This window comes from Chrysemys picta, chromosome 20 (assembly GCF_011386835.1).
Source record: "Chrysemys picta bellii isolate R12L10 chromosome 20, ASM1138683v2, whole genome shotgun sequence".
NCBI classification, from domain to species: domain Eukaryota; kingdom Metazoa; phylum Chordata; order Testudines; family Emydidae; genus Chrysemys; species Chrysemys picta.
Genome location: NC_088810.1, coordinates 445651 through 466892, shown reverse-complemented (window position 1 = coordinate 466892; position 21242 = coordinate 445651). Strand labels below are relative to the sequence as shown.

General features: G+C 60.5%; 2 protein-coding genes across 5 annotated transcripts in view; both read right to left on the bottom strand.

Annotated features, from left to right (window-relative positions):
* Positions 1 to 21242, bottom strand: part of LOC101935353 (carcinoembryonic antigen-related cell adhesion molecule 6-like) — a 108797-nt gene that overhangs the window by 2736 nt on the left and 84819 nt on the right. The window lies entirely within an intron of this gene.
* The window catches only part of LOC101945961 (nectin-1-like), a 40980-nt gene continuing 25563 nt past the window's right edge, over positions 5826 to 21242 (bottom strand). For 2 of the 4 annotated variants that reach the window (XM_065573893.1, XM_065573892.1), the window contains exons 4-8: positions 15330 to 15596; positions 15071 to 15169; positions 14834 to 14925; positions 8529 to 8570; positions 5826 to 8193 (exon numbers count right to left, since the gene is read on the bottom strand). In XM_065573893.1, the coding sequence (XP_065429965.1) occupies positions 8146 to 8193; positions 8529 to 8570; positions 14834 to 14925; positions 15071 to 15169; positions 15330 to 15596 (548 nt within the window). In that variant the 3' untranslated portion in view covers positions 5826 to 8145. The remainder of the gene's footprint in view (positions 8194 to 8528; positions 8571 to 14833; positions 14926 to 15070; positions 15170 to 15329; positions 15597 to 21242) is intronic. The other 2 variants (XM_065573895.1, XM_065573897.1) reach the window with 2 other exon arrangements.

The window sequence follows — 21242 nt, the reverse complement described above, 5'->3', positions numbered from 1 at the left end:
TCTTGGACTGTGTTCCTGTCGTCTAAATAAACCTTCTGCTTTACTGGCTGGCTGAGAGTCCTGGTGAATTGCAGGAAGCCGGGGGGGGGGGGGTGCAGGGCCCTGAGTCCCCCCCACACTCCATGACAGGGGCGCTCACCCTCTGCGGGCCCCAGTGCAGCGCTAGGGGGTCTGGGCTGCAGGGCGCGGGATGGGGGGATTGTGGCTGAACCATCTGATCCACTTCCCCCCACACACGTCTCTCCTCCAGACGCCCCTCGTCCAGGTCTCTCTCCCGGGGCTGTCGCTGGGATCGTCATCGGGTCACTGGCGGGGGCGGCGCTGGTTGGAGTTGGGGTCTATTTCCTCTGTGAGTAACAGCCTCCCTCTGCCCCCCCCCCCGGTGAGCCAGGATTCCTGGGTTCTATCCCCAGCTCTGAGGGGGGGGGTCTGGTGAGTTAGAGCGGGGGGGGGGTCTGGAAGGCAGCACCCCAATTCCAGCACCTCTGATGATTTCCACACACACCCCCCCCCGGTTCAGGCTGCCAGAGCAAGACCCCCAGGCGGGGTGAGATGACCCCCCCCAGAGTACGAGAACCTGCCCCCCGCAGCCCGGGCGGGCCCAGCGGTGAGTGACAGGTGCTCAGGTCTCCTGCTGTCCCAGCCCTGGGGTCCCCCCTTCCCAGACCTCGGCCGGGGTGTCACAGCTCTGCAGGCCGGTGCCCTCACCCGGCTCTGAGACATTCCCTGGGGACCCCGTCAGCCTGCTGGTCCTTGGGGTCCCACTCTCCCTGGGGTCAGCCCCTCAGTTTCCCTGCCCCCGGGGCCGACCCTCGGAGCCTGCAGCCCCCTGGGTCACCCCAGGAGCCCCCCTGGGTAGCACACAGTGGTGCTGGAACAGTTTTTGGAGTGGGGGTGCTGAGCTGTATCCCCCCCTTACCCCGTCCATGCCCCTGGAGCTGGGGTCAGGAGCTGTGGCTCTGGGAGGGGGGGAGACAGATGGGTGTGAGGCCTGTGAGTAACTGCAGCCCCGTCCCCCGGCCGCGCTGCCCCTGGCCCTACCGGCATTGCCCAGCCACGGAGATGCGGCTGCCTCTGGGGGGCGGTGGCTGTTTATATGGGGAACCCAGTGCCCCCGAGTGGTGCTAGTGCCTGTGCAGCGGGGGGTGGGGGCTCAGTAGGGGGCGCTCTCCCTCTGCAGGCCCCAGTGCGGTGCTAGGGGGCCTGGGCTGCAGGGAGTGGGGTGAGGGGATTGTGGCTGAACCGTCTGATCCCTCCCCCCCCCCCCCCGCCCAGTCTCTACTCCAGACGCCCCTCGTCCAGGTCTCTCTGCTGGAGCCATCGCCGGGATCGTCATCGGGTCACTAGCGGGGGCAGTGCTGGTCGGAGTCGGGGTCTATTTCCTCTGTGAGTAACAGCCCCCCCCCCCCCCGCCGGAGAGCCAGGACTCCTGGGTTCTATCCCCAGTTCTGAGAGGGGAGGGGGGGGGCTGGTGGATTAGAGCGGGGGGGGGAGGGGCTGGGAGCCAGCACCCCAATTCCAGCACCTCTGATGATTCCCCCCCCCAGGTTCAGGCCACAAGAGCAAGACCCCCAGGCGGAGCGAGATGACCCCCCCAGAGTACGAGAACCAGCCCCCCGCAGTCGGGGCAGTCCCAGCGGTGAGTGACAGGTCCTCAGGTTTCCTGCTGTCCCAGCCCTGGGGTCCCCCCTTCCCAGACCTCGGCCGGGGTGTCACAGCTCTGCAGGCCGGTGCCCTCACCCGGCTCTGAGACATTCCCTGGGGACCCCGTCAGCCTGCTGGTCCTTGGGGTCCCACTCTCCCTGGGGTCAGCCCCTCGGTTACCCCGCCCCCGGGGCCGACCCTCGGAGCCTGCAGCCCCCTGGGTCACCCCAGGAGCCCCCCTGGGTAGGGACACAGTGGTGCTGGAACAGTTTTTGGAGTGGGGGTGCTGAGCTGTACCCCCCCTTACCCCGTCCATGCCCCTCACCGCCCCCTGGAGCTGGGGTCAGGAGCTGTGGCTCTGGGAGGGGGGGAGACAGATGGGTGTGAGGCAGCGGAGGCTGGGGCCACAGCTGGGGGGTGCGGAGCCCCAGGCGTGGGGCTGGTGCCAGGACCCCACATGCAGGGCCAGCAGTGGGGCCGGGGGCTGGGACCCAGGGCGACAGGGCCCCATGGTAGGACACCTCGGGGAGACTCGAACCCCCAACGGGAGCCCCCCACTCTGCAGTGACTCAGCCAGCGGGTGAACACAGGCGGGTTATTGGGTGTCCGGACCCAGCGTCGAAGGTCCTGAGTGAGCATCGAGAACGGACAGTTACAGCCTGGGCCCCCTGGGTCAGGCCGGAGCCCGGAGCCCCCCTGAGCCCTCTGCAGTCCCAGGCCAGCCGCCTCCTGCTTCCAGCAGCCCCCATGTAATGACCCCCCGGCCCCTCCTGGTCCTGCCCCCTCCGTGGACCTCCCTAAGGGGGGCTCAGGCAATGGGAGGGGCGGTTGTCTTCTGGGTCTCTCCATGTGCTCAGGCCCCAGGAAGCCCAGCGTGGGGCAGGCTGGTCCCTGCAAAGGGAGAAGAACCCTTCCCCCACCTCGTTAACCAGGCACCACCTAGAGGAAACTGAGGCACACACAATAGTCCTCAAAAATATTATGAAAAATTCACACTCTGTCACGTGGGGCCCCTCACTCCCGACCCGCAGCCCTCTCCCTTTTCCACGTTCTCTCCGTGGGGGTCAGGAGTGTCCCAGTCTCCTGGGGCTCATCAGCTCCCCTTCCCCCCGGGCTCATCTGGGAGTGTTACTCGGGTCCAGTGACCCACCTGCCTCATTCTCTTCCCCAGACCCCACCCGGGAGCCCCCCCGACACCAGCCCCACGTATGAGGTAGGTTTGACGAACTGGGACTGTTCTTACTGTGGTCTGTGAATGCTGACAGGGGAGTGTGGCTAGGATGGTCTGCATTGGGGGATGGGAGACTGACCAACGGAGAATACCTGAGCATGTAACATGAGAACCCAGGAAGGGGTTAGAGGCCAGGTGACACCTTTGCCCGGGAAACTGAACAAAGGCTGTGGGAGGGGTCGCTGAAGGGAGAGTTTCAGGAGCTGGCTGGTGGAATGGCTGGGAGGCAGACGGGGCTCTGACCTCCCAAGGGGGGCTGGGGTGCCCTGGGACCCCAAGATGGACCTAACTGGGGGGGATCCTGTTGTCTGTGCCTGCAAGACCTGTCTTGGACTCTGTTCCTGTCGTCAAAATAAACCTTCTGCTTTACTGGCTGGCTGAGAGTCATGGTGAATCGCAGGGAGCCGGGGGTGCGGGGCCCTGAGTCCCCCATACTCCGTGACAGTAGGTGCCAGCCTGGGGGTCCGAACTGGGAGAGGGGAGCTGCCCCCCATATAGGCCCCGTGTCTGAGAACAGGGCTGATTATCACATCCCTGGAATGTGGGGGTGGGGGGACAGAATCAACCCCTCAAGGGAAGGGCTGGGGCCCGAGGCTGGGTGAGGGGCTATGTGGGTTCTCAGCTGGGGGTGTGGGAGGGAGGGACACCCATGTTGGTGGGGGGGCTATAGGGTACCAGGGGGAGAGGGGCCCCAGGGGGCTGGGCTGTTGGGAAGCCCCTGGGAGGTATCCCCAGCTTCCCAAGGGGCATCTCTGACCCCTCCCCATTTCCCCAGATGCTGCAGCCTGGACAGCGGGACGTGTACGACCAGCTGCGGAGATGAGGCCCCCCAGTGCCCTGGTGCATGCTGGGAAGTTCCCTGTATCATGGGGGGGTGTCTCTGCTGGGGGTGTCAGACCCACCTGCTCTTTTACAGCCACTTTGCTCAGTTCACTAACCGCCCCCCGCCCTGGGGGGTCACTAGTCCCGGGGGGGCTCTGGGACAGGCTGGCATCCAGCCGCGGGGGGAGGGGCCCCCCTTAGCCTTCGGGCCGAGCCAGGGGCCAAGGAAGCGGCTGGAGGAGAGACGCTGGGATCCCACAGCGGGGTGTGTGGGGGGTCCCCGAGGTCTCTCCCCAGAGGGCCCCTGGCTGACCCCAGAGCGGTTGCCGTGGGTCTGTCACAGGAACCCAGCGCAGCCCTGGCCGTGTGCCCCCATTGGGGGGCCCAGCGCAGCCGTGGGGTCTGGGACCGCAGGAGAGGGGGGCAAGTTACCGCCAGGACTGCGATTACTCTGCCGTGTACAGTGCGGGGGCAGCCCGGCCGCTCGGTACTGGCCACAGGCCGTTTTCCCCTTTCTGCACCGTGAGCTCCAACTCGGCAAGTACCGGGGCCCAACGCCAGCCTGGGGCGTGTCCACCTGGCTGTGACAGGAGCTGTGGGAGCGCGAATAGAGACCCAGAGTCAGGCCAACGAGAGCCTGGTGCATGCTGGGATCCCAGTGCATGCTGGGAGGCCTCACAAAAATCCCTGAAAATGTGACCCAAATATGACCAGCACTGCCTGAGTCTGCAGAGAGCCTGAGCCGATCGCTCTGGGAGAGCCAACAGCTGCCCCATCCCTGTCTCTGTGATGTTAACTCTGGCCCCTACTGACAACAGGGCTGTGCTGTTAACACTTTCGTTTCTGGTGACTTGGGAACTTCCAGCCAATGGGTCAACCTCCCAGCTCTGCCCCACCCCCAATTCCCAGCTGAGGGCGGTGCGGAGAACGGGCAGGAAATGCTGCAATCGACTGGTTCAGCAATACCCGGTGGGAGGGGCCGAGGGTAACCAGCAGGAACAGGAGCGGGGGTGGGGGGCCTGTGAAGGAGCGTGAGACCCAATGACAGACACCCCCAGGAAGTCACCCCCCCGTCCCAGACCGCGCACACACACACACAGTTCCCTAGCAGCAGAAGGGGACGTGGGCGGGTGTGGCTGGGAGGGACAGTCTCAGCCAGGAGGGGCCCTGTGGGGCTGCCCTGCCTGTGGGTCCAGGCTCACAGCACAGATTCCCCCTCCCCCACTGGATCGAGATGGGTCCTGGCGCGGGTGCTGGAACTAGGGGGCTGCCGCCCCCCCGCCGGACGTGATTTCCATCATACGCAGGATTTGCAGTTCGGGTCAATGGCTCTCAGCCCCCCACTGTCCATATGGTTCCAGCGCCCCTGAGTCCTGCTGCAGCGAAGGGCAAAGCCCAGAGGGTCCCAGCCCAGGGATGCAAATCAGGCCTGGCCCAGCGGGGCCAACCCCCGGCTCACCAGGAGGGGGGGCCGAGAGCTCCCTCCCGGGGCAGCCCCTGTCCGGCTGAGCCCTGCGGGGCGCTGGGCCGCACTTCGCCAGCAGGGGGCAGCAGCGAGTGCCCAGCCCGGCCGGGCTCTGGGCCAGACACACTGGGGTCCCCTTGGCCCTGCTGGGGCCGGATCGTGCCGGGGGCTCCCGCGGTCTGGCTGCTTCACGGGTGGGGCCTTTGCTCCCCCTCTGCTCCCCCTGCACCCCTGGGCTGGCAGGCCCCTCGCGACCCCCTGCCCCACTGTGAGGAGCCTCGTCTGGCCCTGCTGGGGGTCAGGGGTCTGACCCCCCCTCTGCAGGCAGCACAACCCCTGCTCAGCCCTCAACAAGTCAGTGATTGGCCCCCCAATTGCCCAGTATCCCCCTGGGGCGCCCAGCCCCTGGTGCTGCCACTGGCCGAGTTCCCAGCTCCCCCTCAAGCCCCAGAACCCCCAGCTGAGCAGTGACCCCTCTCCCAGCCAGCGCCCCGCTCAGCCCCGGCACGGCCAGGCCTTACAGAGAAAACCAGGCTGAGTGTATGGACCAGCCAGAGCCCAGAGCTGAGCGTATGGACCAGCCAGAGCCCAGAGCTGGGAGAAGGAGCCGCTGGGGGCTCCTGTTATTTACTCCTCATAACACAAGAACTAGGGGTCAGCAAATGAAATGAACAGGCAGCAGGTTTAAAACAAACACAAGGAGGTATTTCTTCACTCAACGCACAGTCAGTCTGTGGAACTCCTTGCCAGAGGAGGTTGTGAAGGCCAAGACTAGAACAGGGTTAAAAAAAGAACCAGTCCAGTTCATGGAGGATCAGTCCATCAATGGCCATTAGCCAGGCTGGGCAGGGATGGTGCCTGTCAGGGAGTGTGGGGGGACACAAGGCCCTGCCCCCCCGGCTTCCTGCGATTCACCAGGACTCTCAGGCAGCCAGTAAAGCAGAAGGTTTATTTAGACGACAAGAACACAGTCCAAGACAGGTCTTGCAGGCACAGACAACAGGACCCCCACCCCGAATTAGGTGCATCTTGGGGTCTCAGGGCACCACTGGCCTTTCCCCACCACCTAGAGACTTAAGAAATGCATAGGAGAAACTGAGGCACCCACACAGTATTCAGAAGAAACATTAAGAACAGTCCCACTTCGTCACAGGTGCATCTTGGGGTCCCAGGGCACCACAGCCCCTTGGTGGGGTCAGAGCCCCGTCTGCCTCCCAGCCATTCCACCAGCCAGCTCCTGAAACTCCCCCTTCAGCGACCTCTCCCCCAGCCTTTGTTCAGTTTCCCTGGGCAAAGGTGTCACCTGGCCTCTAACCCCTTCCTGGGTTCTCATGTTACATGCTCAGGTATTCGCCCTTGGCCACTCTCCCATCCCCCAATGCAGACTATCCTAGCCAACCTCCCCTGCCTTCCCAGCCAACACTCCCCACTCAGCATTCAAAGACCACATTAAGAACAGTCCCAATTCGTCACAGTGCCATAACCTCTCTTTGCCAGGAGCTGGGAACGGGCGACAGGGGATGATCACTGGATGGTTCCCTGTTCTGTTCATTCCCTCTGGGGCACCTGGCACTGGCCACGTTCAACGACAGGACACTGGACTAGATGGACCTTTGCTCTGACCCAGTCTGGCCGCTCTTATGTTCTTATGGAGTTAACTGGACAACGGGTGTGACACGAAGTGGGACTGTTTTTAATGTTTTCACTGAAAACTGTGTGGGTGCCTCAGTTTCCCCTATGCATTTCTTAAGTCTCTAGGGGGTGAGATTGTTGCAGAGCAAAGGGCCAGTGCACATAAATGGCCGACACTCTGTCTCCTGGCAATTAATGTCCGGGGCCCTTCCCCCTGCAAGGTGGTGCTAAAGGTGTTGGAGAATAAAGGGATCAGGTGACCTCCTGGCCCGGGAAAGAGACAAAGCCCAGAGGAGAAGGGGCTGGAGGGGTTTTCAGTTTGGAGCTGGCTAGGGAGGGGAAGTGAGGGCAGATGGGGGTGTCTGGCTCGCTGGGCCCCAGGATGGACCCAGCCGAGGGGTTCTGTTCTCTGGACCTACAAGCTCTGTTTTAGACCATGTTCCTGTCATCTAATAAACCTCTGTGTTACTGGCTGGCTGAGAGTCACGTCTGACTGCGAAGTGGGGGTGCAGGACCCTCTGGCTGCCCCAGGACCCCGCCTGGGCGGACTCGCTGTGGGAAGCGCACGGAGGGGCATATGCTGAATGCTCCCAGGAGAGACCCAGGAGGTGAAGCCGTGGGAGCTTCTTGCCCTGAAGACAGTCTGCTCCGAGGGAGAGGAGGCTCCCCAGAGTCCTGCCTGGCTTTGTGGGGAGCAGTCCCAGAGCATCGCCCGGGGACTCCGTGACAGGGTGAGATGGAGAATAAACTGGGAACGCGCGTCCCAGCGCCCCGACATCCCGAACCCGCTCCTGGCAGCTCCTGCGGGGTAGAGCCCCCCCCAGCGTCCGGCTGTCCCCGGCTCCCAGCCGGCCGGGCTCCAACTCTCCCTACAGGAAACAAACCCGCTGACAGCTGCTCCCCTCGGGGCAGGACCCTGGGTGCCCCCCCGCGATACCTCCCCCCAAGCCAGCGTCTGTCCTCAGAAACACCCCCCCCGCGCCCCGCCCCGCCCCGGGCGCTTTTCCCTGCCGGCTGCTTCCCTGGGGCTGGTGCAGACGCTGCTGGGGCCTGGCTCTGGGTGGAACCAGCTGCCTGGCGAGCTCGGCACCACCCAGCACCCCCGGAGCCAGGCACAGAGAGAACGGCCTGGTGCCTCCTGACTGCCAGGGACAGGCCTGGTGCCTCCCGCTGCCCAGCTGGAACCAGCCCCTGGGACCCAGGCCAGACACAGCTCCGGCCGTGCCCCCGGCACACGGCTCACCACGGTCACCGCACCCAGCCCCTTTAGGAGCCGGTCTGGAGACATCAGAGCCGGGGCCCCATGAACCCCTAGGTGCCCTGTGCTGTGCACTGGGGGCAGGAGGGGGTGTCACTTCTTCAGCTCCTCGTATACGTGCGGCTGTCGGGGCTGCAGCGTCTGGGGAAAACGGGGACGAATCAGTCAGAAATGCCCCAGGGGAGAGCTGGGGACCCCGCCCTGTAGGGCTCAGCCCCCAACAGGCCCCAACAGTCCCTCCCTCCCCAGGGGCCCATCCCCCCACCGAGCCCCCAAAGCCCTCCCCCCCAGCGATGGGCCCCCCCAGCCTCTCCCTTCAGCCCTGGGGCTCCCAGCGGGTCCCCCTCTGGCTCACTCTGCCCCCCCCCCCCCCCGTTCTCAGCCATAGGGCTTGTTGGGGGACAGGTTCCCCCTTCCCCCCACTAGGTCCAAACCCCCCTCAGAGGGAGGATACAGCGCAAGGGTCTGGTGCTCACCTGGTATATGAGGCTGGGGTCAGGGGGGCTCCCGGGCTGGGCCTGGGGGAGACAGAGGCAAGAGAGTCATTACCACCAGACCCCAGAGACCCCCCAGCTGAGCTCGGGGGAGGGGTGTGTGTGACGGAGCAGGGAGCAGGGCAGATTTGACCTGGGAATGTTGCAGGGGGATTGCAGTGAGGAGGGGGGACTTCCCTTGAAGGAAGCTACCTGAGCTGTAACCTGAGCCAGGAACGGGAGTGGGGAGAATTAACACCTTCTGCCCGGGAGACTGAACAAAGGAGAGGAGCAGCGGGACGGGCTGGGAGTTTAGTTTCGGTTGGGGCTGGGTGGTGCAACGCAGGGAACCCCAAGCTGGGGTCTAAGCTCCCTGAACCTCCCAGAGGGACCTAATTGAGGGGGGTCTGGTCATACCTACACGCTCTGCTTGAGACTGTGTTCCTGTCCTTAAATAAACCTTCTGCTTTACTGGCTGGTTGAGAGTCGCAGTGAATCTCGGGAAGAGGGGTGCAGGGCCCTAACTCCCCCACACTCCGCAACAACTGGTGGCAGCGGTGGGATCTACTGCACCCCATGGACGGCGCTTCCTGCAGTAAGTGACTGGGGAGCAGTAAAACGAAGGGGGATCGACGGGGACCAGGCGTGCAGAAGAGTGAGAGAGAGACGGTTATTACCCTTGGGAGTGTGTGACCAGCGAGAAGGACTTTTGCGGTAACAGGGTCCCCCGGGGGGATCGCAGCGAGTGGTCCCAGGGGCGGAGGAGTCTGCAGCTCGACCCTGGCAGAGAGGTGGTGACCTCGAGAAGGGCCGGCACACTAGGGGGCCCCCTGGGAACTGTGGGGAGCTGTGAGCACACAGGCCGGTGAGTGGGCAGCAGGAAGATGTATGCCAAGCGGCTTAAGAGCGACCTGGTGGAGCTGTGCAAGCAGAGGCGGCTGCGCATTGGGAGGCTCACCAAAGAACAGCTCATTGCCCGGCTGGAGGCGGAAGATCACGCGAATGAACTGATCCCTGTGTCTCAGGGAAGCAGCCTGGCAAATGCAGCGCAGGCACCAGTGTCTGTCCCAGCTGGGAGTGGTCAGCCGGCTGCTGAGGGCTTCCCGAGACCCCTCCTTCCTATGTCTAGGGGAAGGGTGGGGAGGAGCCCAGCAAATACAGAGGGTGCCGTGACCCCCCCAGCCAGCAGGGGATCCTCCTGGCGAAGCTCGCCGGCCAGCAGAGGATCCTCCCGGCGACGTTCGGCATCCGTGGAGCGGAATTGGCTGGAATGGGAGAAAGAGCTAAAACAGAGAGCTGGAGGATCGTGAACAACAGAGACAGCGTCAGCATGAACGGGAGGAGAAAGAGAAACGGAGGCAGCATGAACGGGAGGAGAATGAGAGACAGAGACAGCATGTACTGGAACTGGCAAGACTGAGGGGCAGCGAACCCCCGGCTGCAGTGAGTGAGGGGGGACCCAGGACTGCATGGAGCTTTGATAAGTGCATCCTGGCCCCACGCAAGGAGGGGGAGGACATGGATGACTTCCTGGATGCCTTGGAGACGGCCTGCGAGCTGCACCGGGTTGATCCCGCGGACAGACTCCGGGTCCTTACCCCCTTACTGGACCCCAAAGCCGTGGCATTGTACCGCCAACTGGAAGAGGCAGAGAAAGGGGACTACGAACTATTCAAAAAGGCCCTGCTACAAGAGTTTGGGCTAACTCCGGAGATGTACCGGGAAAGGTTCCGGAGTCAGGATAAAACCCCTGAGATCTCATATCTGCAACTAGCCGTCCGCATGGAGGGATACGCCAGCAAGTGGGCTGATGGGGCCCAGATGAAGGAGGACCTGGTTAAACTGCTGGTACTGGAGCAACTGTATGAGCGGTGCCCATCCGACCTGAGGCTGTGGTTGGTGGACAGAAAGCCAGAGAACCCGCGACACGCAGGGCGGCTGGCCGATGAGTTTGTAAAGAGCCGGTCAGGGGGTGGCAGGGAGGAGCCCCAAAGGAACAGGCCCGCCGCGATGCAGAGAGAGAGTCACCCGGGTACCTCCCAAAGGGGGAATATGGGGAATCCCCTCCCAAGGGGAATGCCCAGCGTCAGGGACAACCGACCGGCTCGAGGGGACCCACGGGACATGAGCTGCTATTACTGCGGCCGAAGAGGCCACGTTCGGGCCCAGTGCCCCAAGCTCAAGGACAGACTGAGCAGACCGAACCCGCACCGGGTTAACTTGGTAGAGGCCCAGACGGACGAGGGGCAGGCTTCTCACGCAAGAGGGGCTGGCAGCTTATCAACTGCTCAAGAGAGAGAAGGGCCCCAGGCCAGCTTCTCTGGGGGGCCAGATGCTCCGGATTCAAAGTTCTCCATTTACAGGGTGGGCGCGGGGCTGTCCCTGCGGAGCGAGTGCCTTGTTCCCCTGGAGGTGGATGGGAAGAAAGTTTATGGATACTGGGACACGGGTGCAGAGGTGACACTGGCCCGGCCCGAGGTGGTGGCCCCAGATCGGGTGGTGCCTAACACCTTCCTGACCCTGACAGGGGTGGGCGGGACCCCATTCAAGGTTCCCGTAGCGAGGGTACACCTGAAATGGGGGGCCAAGGAGGGCCCCAAGGATGTGGGAGTGCACCACCATTTGCCCACTGAGGTGTTGATGCGGGGGGACCTAGAGGACTGGCCAAGCAGCCCCCAGACCGCCTTAGTCGTGACCCGTAGCCAGAGCCGGCGAGGGGCACTACGCCCTGACCTTGGGAAGGATGTCACACCAGAGGCACCGAACCCTACCCGGGTGGGGAGGGAACACCCAAGGACAAGGCTCGGGGTGGCTGGGGCTTCCGACCCAGCCGGCGGGAGGGAGCAGGTCCCCATCCCTTCCCCAGCCGCCGAGTTCCAGGCCGAGTTGCAGAAGGACCCCTCCCTGCGGAAGCTAAGGGGCCTGGCTGACCTCAGTGTGGTACAGACCATGAGGAGAGGATGCAAGGAGAGGTTCCTGTGGGAGAAGGGGTTCCTGTACCAAGAGTGGGCTCCCCCAGGGGAAGTGGAGTCGTGGGGGATCAGGAGGCAGCTGGTGGTTCCCCAGAAGTTTCGCCACAAGCTACTGTACCTGGCCCATGACATCCCTCTCGCCGGGCACCAGGGGATCCGGCGCACCAGGCAGAGGCTGCTACAGAACTTTTACTGGCCCGGGGTCTTCACCAACGTCCGGCAGTACTGCCGATCCTGTGACCCCTGCCAGAGGGTGGGGAAGGCCCGGGACAAGGGGAAAGCAGCGTTGAGACCTTTGCCCATCATAAAGGAGCCTTTCCAGAAGGTGGCCATGGACATAGTGGGACCTCTCAGCAAGACGACCCGGTCTGGGAAGAAATACATCCTGGTGGTGGTAGATTTTGCCACCCGCTACCCCGAGGCAGTGCCCTTATCGTCCATCGAAGCAGACACTGTGGCAGATGCGCTGCTAACCATTTTCAGCCGAGTGGGGTTCCCCAAGGAAGTCTTGACGGACCAAGGGTCCAACTTCATGTCGGCCCTACTCCGGTGCTTGTGGGAGAGATGTGGGGTCCGGCACAACTGGGCCTCAGCATATCACCCCCAATCCAACGGGCTGGTGGAGAGGTTCAATGGGACGCTAAAAATGATGCTGAAAACATTTATGAATCAGCACCTGCAGGACTGGGACAAGTACTTACCGCACCTGCTGTTTGCGTACAGGGAGGTACCCCAGGAGTCTACCGGGTTTTCGCCTTTCGAACTGCTATATGGAAGGCGGGTAAGGGGGCCCCTGGACCTGATGAGAGACGAATGGGAGGGGAAGGCCACTCCTGATGGAGAGTCGGTGGTGGAGTATGTCCTGACCTTCCGGGAACGACTTGCCGAGCTCATGGGCCTGGCCAGGGAGAATCTGGCCAGAGCCCAGAGGAAGCAGAAGATCTGGTATGACCGCACAGCACGGGCCCGCGCCTTCGCCACTGGGGATCAGGTGATGGTGCTCATCCCCGTGAGGAAAAACAAACTCCAGGCCGCCTGGGAAGGGCCCTTCAAGGTTGTCAAGCAACTAAACGAGGTAAACTATGTGGTGGAGCTGTCGAACCGGGCACCCCACCACCGGGTGTACCATGTGAATATGATGAAGCTATATTATGACAGGGGGAATGTGGTGTTGGCCGTGTGTGGACATTGGGAGGGGCAGGGAGATGACCCTTTAGTAGATCTATTCCCTGGGACAAGAGCTGGCTTCCCCCTGGAAGCAATTCCCCTCTCTGATCGGCTAACCCCTGCCCAGCAAGCTGAGATCGGAGGGGTGCTGCATCTGTACCAACAGCTGTTTTCCAACCAGCCTGGACGCACTAATCTGACTGTCCACCGGTGCAGACAGGATCGCACCCGCCTATAAAATGCTCCCCCTTCCGAGCCACAGGGAAAACTGCTCAGGACCTGGAAAGAGAGGTCAAGGACATGCTGGCTTTGGGGGTGATCCAGCCGTCTTCCAGCCCTTGGGCCTCGCCGGTGGTGCTGGTCCCCAAAAAGGACGGGTCGATCCGGTTCTGTGTGGACTATCGGAAGCTCAATGCCATCACTGTAGCCGATGCCTACCCCATGCCCAGGCCGGACGAGCTCCTAGACAAGCTGGGAGGTGCTCGGTACCTTACCACCATGGATCTTACAAAGGGCTATTGGCAAGTGCCGCTGGATGCAGATGCCAGGCTGAAATCAGCCTTTATCACCCCTCTGGGGCTCTATGAGTTCCTGACCCTGCCCTTCGGCCTCAAGGGAGCGCCGGCCACCTTCCAGCGCCTGGTGGATCAGCTACTGAGGGGGATGGAGAGTTTTGCCGTGGTGTATATCGATGACATCTGTGTCTTTAGCCAGACCTGGGAGGACCACATGTCCCAGGTTAGACAAGTGCTGGACCGACTCCAGGAGGCTGGGCTGACCGTAAAACCGGAGAAGTGCAAGGTGGGGATGGCTGAGGTATCCTACCTAGGCCACCGGGTGGGAAGCGGCTGCCTAAAGCCGGAACCAGCCAAAGTGGAGGTGATCAGAAACTGGCCCGCTCCTCAAACCAAAAAGCAGGTCCAAGCCTTTATTGGGATGGCAGGGTACTATCGAAGGTTCGTGCCCCACTTTAGCACCATAGCCGCCCCCATCACTGAGCTGTGCAAGAAGGGGAAGCCAGACAAGGTGGTCTGGACCGAGGAGTGCCAGGAGGCTCTCCGGGCGCTGAAGGAGGCTCTGGTCAGTGGCCCAGTTCTGGCAAACCCAGACTTTGACAAGCCCTTTATGGTGTTCACCGACGCCTCAGACACAGGACTGGGGGCGGTGTTAACGCAGGAGGATGAAAAGGGGGAGAGACACCCCATCGTGTACCTGAGCAAGAAGTTGCTACCCCGGGAGCAGAACTACGCGGCCATCGAGAAGGAATGCCTGGCCATGGTGTGGGCCCTCAAGAAACTAGAGCCATATCTCTTTGGGCGTCACTTCACCGTGCACACCGACCACTCTCCCCTGACCTGGCTGCACCAGATGAAAGGAGCCAACGCCAAGCTCCTGAGATGGAGCCTGCTCCTGCAGGATTATGACATGGATGTGGTCCATGTGAAGGGACGTGACAACCTGATAGCGGACGCATTGTCCCGGAGAGGGAGCCCTGAACTTCCCCAGGTCACTGGTCAGAGTGACCCCGCTCAGTTCAGTCTCGAAGGGGGGAGAGATGTGAGGGAGCAGGGCAGATTTGACCTGGGAATGTTGCAGGGGGGTTGCAGTGGGGATGTGGGACTTCCCTTGAAGGAAGCTACCTGAGCTGTAACCTGAGCCAGGAACGGGGGTGGGGAGAATTAACACCTTCTGCCCGGGGAGACTGAACAAAGAAGAGGAGGAGCTGGCGGGAGGGGGAAGAGAGGAGCTGCAGGAGGAGTTTTGGTTTGGTTTCAGTTTGGGCTGGGTGGTGCAACGCAGGGAACCCCAAGCTGGGGTCTAAGCTCCCTGAACCTCCCAGAGGGACCTAATTGAGGGGGGTCTGGTCGTACCTACACGCTCTGCTTGAGACTGTGTTCCTGTCCTTAAATAAACCTTCTGCTTTACTGGCTGGTTGAGAGTCACAGTGAATCTCAGGAAGAGGGGTGCAGGGCCCTGACTCCCCCACACTCCGCGACAGGGGGGACACTGGGACAGTCAATGAGACCCAGGGTTTGTGTAACCCCCCGGCCCAAAGGGGACAGGGTAAACTGGCTGGGGGCTGCAGGTTGGGACTGAGGGGCACCCGCAGAGGAAGGGGTGAGACTGGAATAGTGGAGGGGGGGGGAGAACTGAGCCCTTGTCACTCACCACTGGCCCCGCCCAGGCTGTAGGGGGCAGGTTCTCGTACATCAGGACGGGTGCCCCGTTCTCCTTGGGGGTCTCGTTCCGGCAGCGAGAGTCTGGGAGGAATCAGCAGAGACACTGGAATTGGGGTCCTGGTCCCAGCCCCCCCTGCTCTAACGACTCAACCCCACTCCCCTCCCAGTGAAAGGGATAGAACCCAGGAGTCCTGGCTCTCCAGGGGGTGGAGGGGCTGTTACTCACAGAAGAAATAGATCCCGACTCCAACCAGCGCTGCCCCCGCTAGTGACCCGATGACTATCCCAGCGACGGCCCCGGCAGAGAGAGCTGGACGAGGGGCGTCTGGAGGAGAGATGGGGGCGGGAGGTTGGATCAGACGTTCAACCACAATCCCCCCACCCCGCTCCCTGCAGCCCGGCACCTCCTAGCGCCGCACTGGGGCATTGGTGCCAGGACTGGGATCCCTGTGTCTGCAGCGTGTTGCTCCATCCCAGGGACTCACCCGTCCCTGTCACCCGCACGGCGACAGACACCCAGGCAGTGCGGCCGGTGAGGGGGTTGTGAGCCTGGCACTCGTACGTGCCCTGGTGATCTAAGGTCATGAGGTTAACGGTCAAGCTGCTCCCGGTCTCCTTAGTGTCGGTGCCGTTGAGAATCCAGCGATAGCTCGGGGCTGGGACGGAGTCGGCGACACACGTCAGGGTCAGAGGGGATCCGAGGGTCAGGGTGATTGGTCCTGGTGGGTCTATCCTGGTAGAGTCCGGCCCATCTACACAGAGAGGGTCAGGGGATGGATGGCACCAGTGAGGGGTCCCCCTATAAACAGCCCCCCGCCCCACCCCAGAGTCAGCTGCATCTCCGTGGCTGGGTGATGCTGGCAGGACCAGGGGCAGCGCGGTGGCCTGAACCTGGGTGGGGGGGAATCATCAGAGATGCTGGAATTGGGGTGCTGGCTCCCAGCCCCCCCCGCTCTAACCCACCAGACCCTCCCTCCCATCTCAGAGCTGGGGAGAGAACCCAGGAGTCCTGCCTCTCCGGGGGGGGGGGGGGGGGGATGACACATTTACTCACAGAGGAAATAGACCCCGACTCCAGCCAGCGCTGCCCCTGCCAGTGACCCGATGACGATCCCAGCAACAGCCCCGTGTCAGAGTGTGGGGGGACACAAGGCCCTGCACCCCCTGCTTCCTGCGATTCACCATGACTCCCAGCCAGCCAGTAAAGCAGAAGGTTTATTCAGACGACAGGAATACAGTCCAAGACAGGTCTTGCAGGCACAGACAACAGGATCCCCCCAGTTAGGTGCATCTTGCGGTTCCAGGAGCACCACAGCCCCATTGGGGGGTCAGAGCCCCGTTTGGGCTCCCTCCATTCCACCAGCCAGCTCCTGAAACTCTCCCTTCAGCGACCCCTCCCACAGCCTTTGTTCAATTTCCCGGGCCAAGGTGTCACCTGGCCTCTAACCCCTTCCTGGGTTCTCATGTTACATGCTCAGGTATCTTCCCTCAAGGCCAGTCTCCCATCCCCCAGTGCAGACTATCCAAACCACACTCCCCACTCAGCATTCACAGACCACATTAAGAACAGTCCCAGTTCGTCACACCCCAGCAGAGAGATCTGGATGAGGGGCGTCTGGAGGCGAGACTCGGAGGGGGGGGGGAAATCAGATGGTTCAGCCACAATCCCCCCACCCCACTCCCTGCAGCCCAGGCCCCCTAGAGCCACACTGGGGCCCGCAGAGGGAGAGCGCCCCCTACTGAGCCCCCACCCCCCACTGCTCAGGCACTAGCACCACTCGGGGCACTGGGGCCAGCACTGAGATCCCCATATAAATAGCCACCGCCCCCCAGAGGCAGCCGCATCTCCATGGCTGGGTGATGCCGTCAAGATCAGGTGCAGTGCGGCCAGGGGACGGGGCTGCAGTTACTCACAGGCCACCGTCACAGTGCTGGGCTCGCTGCAGTTGGTGCTGACGGGGTTCCCGACCTCGCACTGGTAGGTCCCGGTGTCGCCCCAGGTGAAATTCAGCACTGTGAGGGTCCGGTTCTCCGAGGACAGATCCAGCCGCGTGTTGGGTGTGAGGTACGACCCGTTCCGGAGCCAGAGCACGGTGTCGGCGCGGGGGGAAGTGTTGCACGTGAGGGTGAGGGTCCCATTCTCAGGCACCTGGGTTTGGTTCAGCGTCACCGTGGGCTTGGCAAACTTTCCTGTGCAGGGAACAGAGAGAGCGTCACCGTGAGTCCTGCCCCTCCATTCACCTGGGATCAGGGCCACCACCCTGCCGGACTGGGGGAAGTGTCCTGTTCTCACTGCCCTGCGGTGTCGTGGGAAGGGTCCTTCACCCTTTGCCCCTCAGAGCTGTGGAGACGGGCAGTCGCCTTCTGGGCTCCGGCAGAGGGTCCCTCTCCCCGGCGTTGAGTCTCACAGTTATTGGTGCCTCCCTGAGGCTCTGGCTCCCGGAGTCCTGTGATTTTCAGAAGACTCTCAGCTGTCGTTGCACCATTTCCCAGGCTCCGTCCTGACAGCAGGATTTTCAAGCCGATCCCGTGACATTTGAGCCCTACTCAAGGGTCACGACCCCACAGGTCGCTTGGTGCTGCTGGCATTACCCCGTGGGCACGGCCCTGTGCTGGTTCCTTGCCGTCCCCTCCGACCCGGACGGCGCTGCCCATCCCAGACCCAGGCCGGGGGTGGAGGTGACCTCGCTGGTGCATCATGGGCAGTCAGCCAGTGTTACTCTCGGATCAGGGAGACCCAGTGGGGGTGAGGGGGGCAGCCCCCCAGCCTAGCACTGCCCCCTATTCCCACCTAGCCCCATAGCTCAGCAAGGGACTCACAGCCCCAGGCCCCCTGGGTTCTCCCCACGACCCGTGAGAGTCCGACTGGGGAGGGGACATCCGGACTCCACTGGCTGAAGTGACCCCACTCAGTTCGGTCTCGAAGGGGGGAGAGATGTGACGAACTGGGCCTGTTCTTACTTGGTCTGTGAATGCTGACAGGGGAGTGTGGTTGGGATAGTCTGCATTGGGGGATGGGAGACTGACCGACGGAGAATACCTGAGTGTGTAACATGAGAACCCAGGAAGGGGTTAGAGGCCAGGTGACACCTTTGCCCGGGAAACTGAACAAAGGGCTGTGGGAGGGGTCGCTGAAGGGAGAGTTTCAGGAGCTGGCTGGGGACATGGCTGGGAGGCAGACGGGGCTCTGACCTCCCAAGGGGGCTGGGGCGCCCTGGGACCCCAAGATGCACCTAATTGGGGGGTGTGACAGAGCAGGCAGCAGGGCGGATTTGACCTGGGAATGGAGCCTGGGAGTTACATTGAGGTACCTGAGCTGTAACCTGAGCCAGGAGGGGGGTGGGGGAAGTGACACCTTCTGCCGGGAGATGGACAAAGGAGAGGAGGAGCAGAGGGGAGGGGGAGAGCTGCTGGAGGGATTTGGGAGTTCTTCAGTTTTGGGCTGGGAGGTGCAACGCAGGGAACCCCAAGCTGGGGTCTAAGCTCCCTGCGCTCCCCAAGAGGACTTGATTGAGGGGTCCTGGTTGTATCTACAAGCTCTGCTGTAGACTGTGTTCCTGTCCTTAAATAAACCTTCCGCTTCACTGGCTGGCTGAGAGTCACGGGGAATTGCAGGAAGCCGGGGGTACAGGGCCCTGAGTCCCCCACACTCCGTGACAACTGGTGGCAGTGGTGGGATCTACTGCACTCCGTGGACGGCGCTTCCTGCAGTAAGTGACTGGGGAGCAGTAAAACGAAGGAGAAACAATGTCAGCATGAGCGGGACCAACGTCAGCATGAGCTGGAACTGGCCAGGCTGAGGAGCAGTGGGGCCCCGGCTGCGGTGAGCGAGGGGGGACCCAAGACTGCAAAGAGCTTTGATATCACTGCTCTACAGCCAAAATGCTTCTGAAATAAATGTAGTCAAACTTTACTAATTCTGGGTCACTGAGAACGAAAATGATGCTTAAAATTGTTGATTGGCTCTAGTTTTCAAGATATGCTATTGGCTCAGTATATACGACCCTTGACTTGGGAATGGCGGAGGATAAGTGAGTTATAAAGGGAAGGGATCTCAATTTAAACCAGAAATGACTAAAATACATCTTTGACTGGATCTATGAATAAATCTATGACTGGGTTTGGACAGTACTTGCTTTTTAGGCAAAACAATGAATGATGCAATCTGAAGCTGGTATTGCATCATACATGATATGAATTGCATCATGTTATTCCTAGAAGTCATGGATGATGCAATCATAACGAAGCTTACATCACTCTGCTGAACAAATTGCCCTATATCAGCTCTAGAAATCATACAGTGTCGTGTTCTTATTTGTCAGTGTTTGATTTTGCAAAGGGACACATTTCTGTTTAGCCAAAGTGAGCAGAGATGCCTCGTACTTGTGTGAACAGTGCAGATAACTTCTGCTATGTTTGTGGTGAAGTGACTTTTGCATCACAAAAGCGCAGTATAACCACTATGGTTAAGAAAGCCTATCACCTTTCTTTTGGCTGCAAAATTGGAGATCAGGACAAGAGGTGGGCCCCACACATATGCTGCAACACTTGTGCAACAAATCTTCGCCAGTGGTTGAACAGGAAAAGGAAATCTCTGCCTTTTGCAGTGCCAATGATTTGGAGAGAGCCAACAGATCATACCAGCAATTGTTACTTCTGCATGGTGCCTCCAGTTGGGAAGGGTGTGTCAAAGAAGAAAAAGTGGACTGTGCATTATCCAAACATTCCATCAGTTATACGCCCAGTACCCCACGGAGAAGGACTGCCGGTTCCTGATGCACCAGAATCATTCTCACTTGAGTCAGACGAGGAAGAGGAAGAGGAAGAAACTTCTGGTCCTGAACCATCAATGTCACAGGACCCACATTTTCTCCCATCCTCCTCCTCTGAACCACACCTCATAACACAAGGTGAACTGAATGACCTTGTCAGGGATTTGGAACTACCCAAGAGTAAGGCAGAGCTGTTGGGCTCCAGACTACAGCAGTGGAATCTCCTGGCAGGTGATGTTAGGGTTTCCATGTTCCGTGACCGTCAAAAGGATCTTGTCCCATTCTTCTTCATGGAAGGTGATCTTGTAGCCTGCAACAACATCGATGGTGTGATGGCAGCCCTCAACATCATTCACGATCCAGATGAGTGGAGACTGTTCATTGATTCATCGAAGACGAGTCTTAAGGCTGTTTTACTGCATAATGGCAATGTTTTGCCATCCATTCCAGTTGGTCATGCAGTCCATATGAAGGAAACCTATGACAACATGAAACAACTTTTGAGGTGCATAAACTATGACCAACATCAGTGGCAGCTTTGTGGCAATTTGAAGGTTGTTGCTCTCTTGTTTGGTCTGCAGACTGGATACACAAAGTACTGCTGTTTTCTCTGCAAATGGGATAGTCGTGCAAGAGATTCCCACTACATCAAGAAAGATTGGCCGCTCCGACAGTCACTGGAGCCTGGGAGGAAAAGTGTTCAGCATCCACCACTTGTTGAATCAAGGAAGATTTTGTTACCACCCTTACCCATCAAGCTGGGTCTGATGAAGAACTTTGTCAAGGCCATTGACAAAACACAAGCAGCTTTCAAGTACCTCCGTGGAAAATTTCCAAGGTTAAGTGAAGCTAAGATAAAGGAAGGTGTCGTTGTTGGTCCTCAGATTCGTGAACTTCTTCGAGATGATGCATTTGACCATGCACTGCGTGGCAAGGAAAAGACGGCATGGAAAGCCTTCCAGTTAGTGGCAATAAATTTTCTCGGAAACAACAACGCAGACAACTACAGGTTGTTGGTGGAAAACCTCCTCAAGGCATACAAAAGCCTTGGTTGCAACATGTCACTAAAGATACATTCTTTGCACTCTCATCTAGAGTTTTTTCCACCGAACTGCGGAGCAGTGAGCGACGAGCACGGCGAGCGATTTCACCAGGACATTGCAACAATGGAGAAACACTATCAGGGCAAATGGAGCCCATCAATGCTTGCAGACTATTGCTGGACAGTGACAAGAGATGCTCCATTTAATGAATACAAGAGACAAGCCAAGAAGCGCCGAGTAGACACTGAATAGGACTAAACTATGTACATAATAGTTTTTTGCCTTTTGTTTCATAATAAATTTTATTTATATAACCCTTTTGCAGGAGTCCTGGCTCTCCCGGGGGTGGGGGGGGAGGCTGTTACTCACAGAGGAAATAGACCCCGACTCCGACCAGCGCCGCCCCCGCCAGTGTCCCGATGACGATCCCAGCGACGGCCCCGGCAGAGAGACCTGGACGAGGGGTGTCTGGAGGAGAGATGTGGGGGGGGTATTGGATCAGATGTTCAGCCGCAATCCCCCCACCCGGCTCCCTGCAGCCCAGCACTCCCATGCGCTGCACTGGGGCATTGCTGCCAGCACT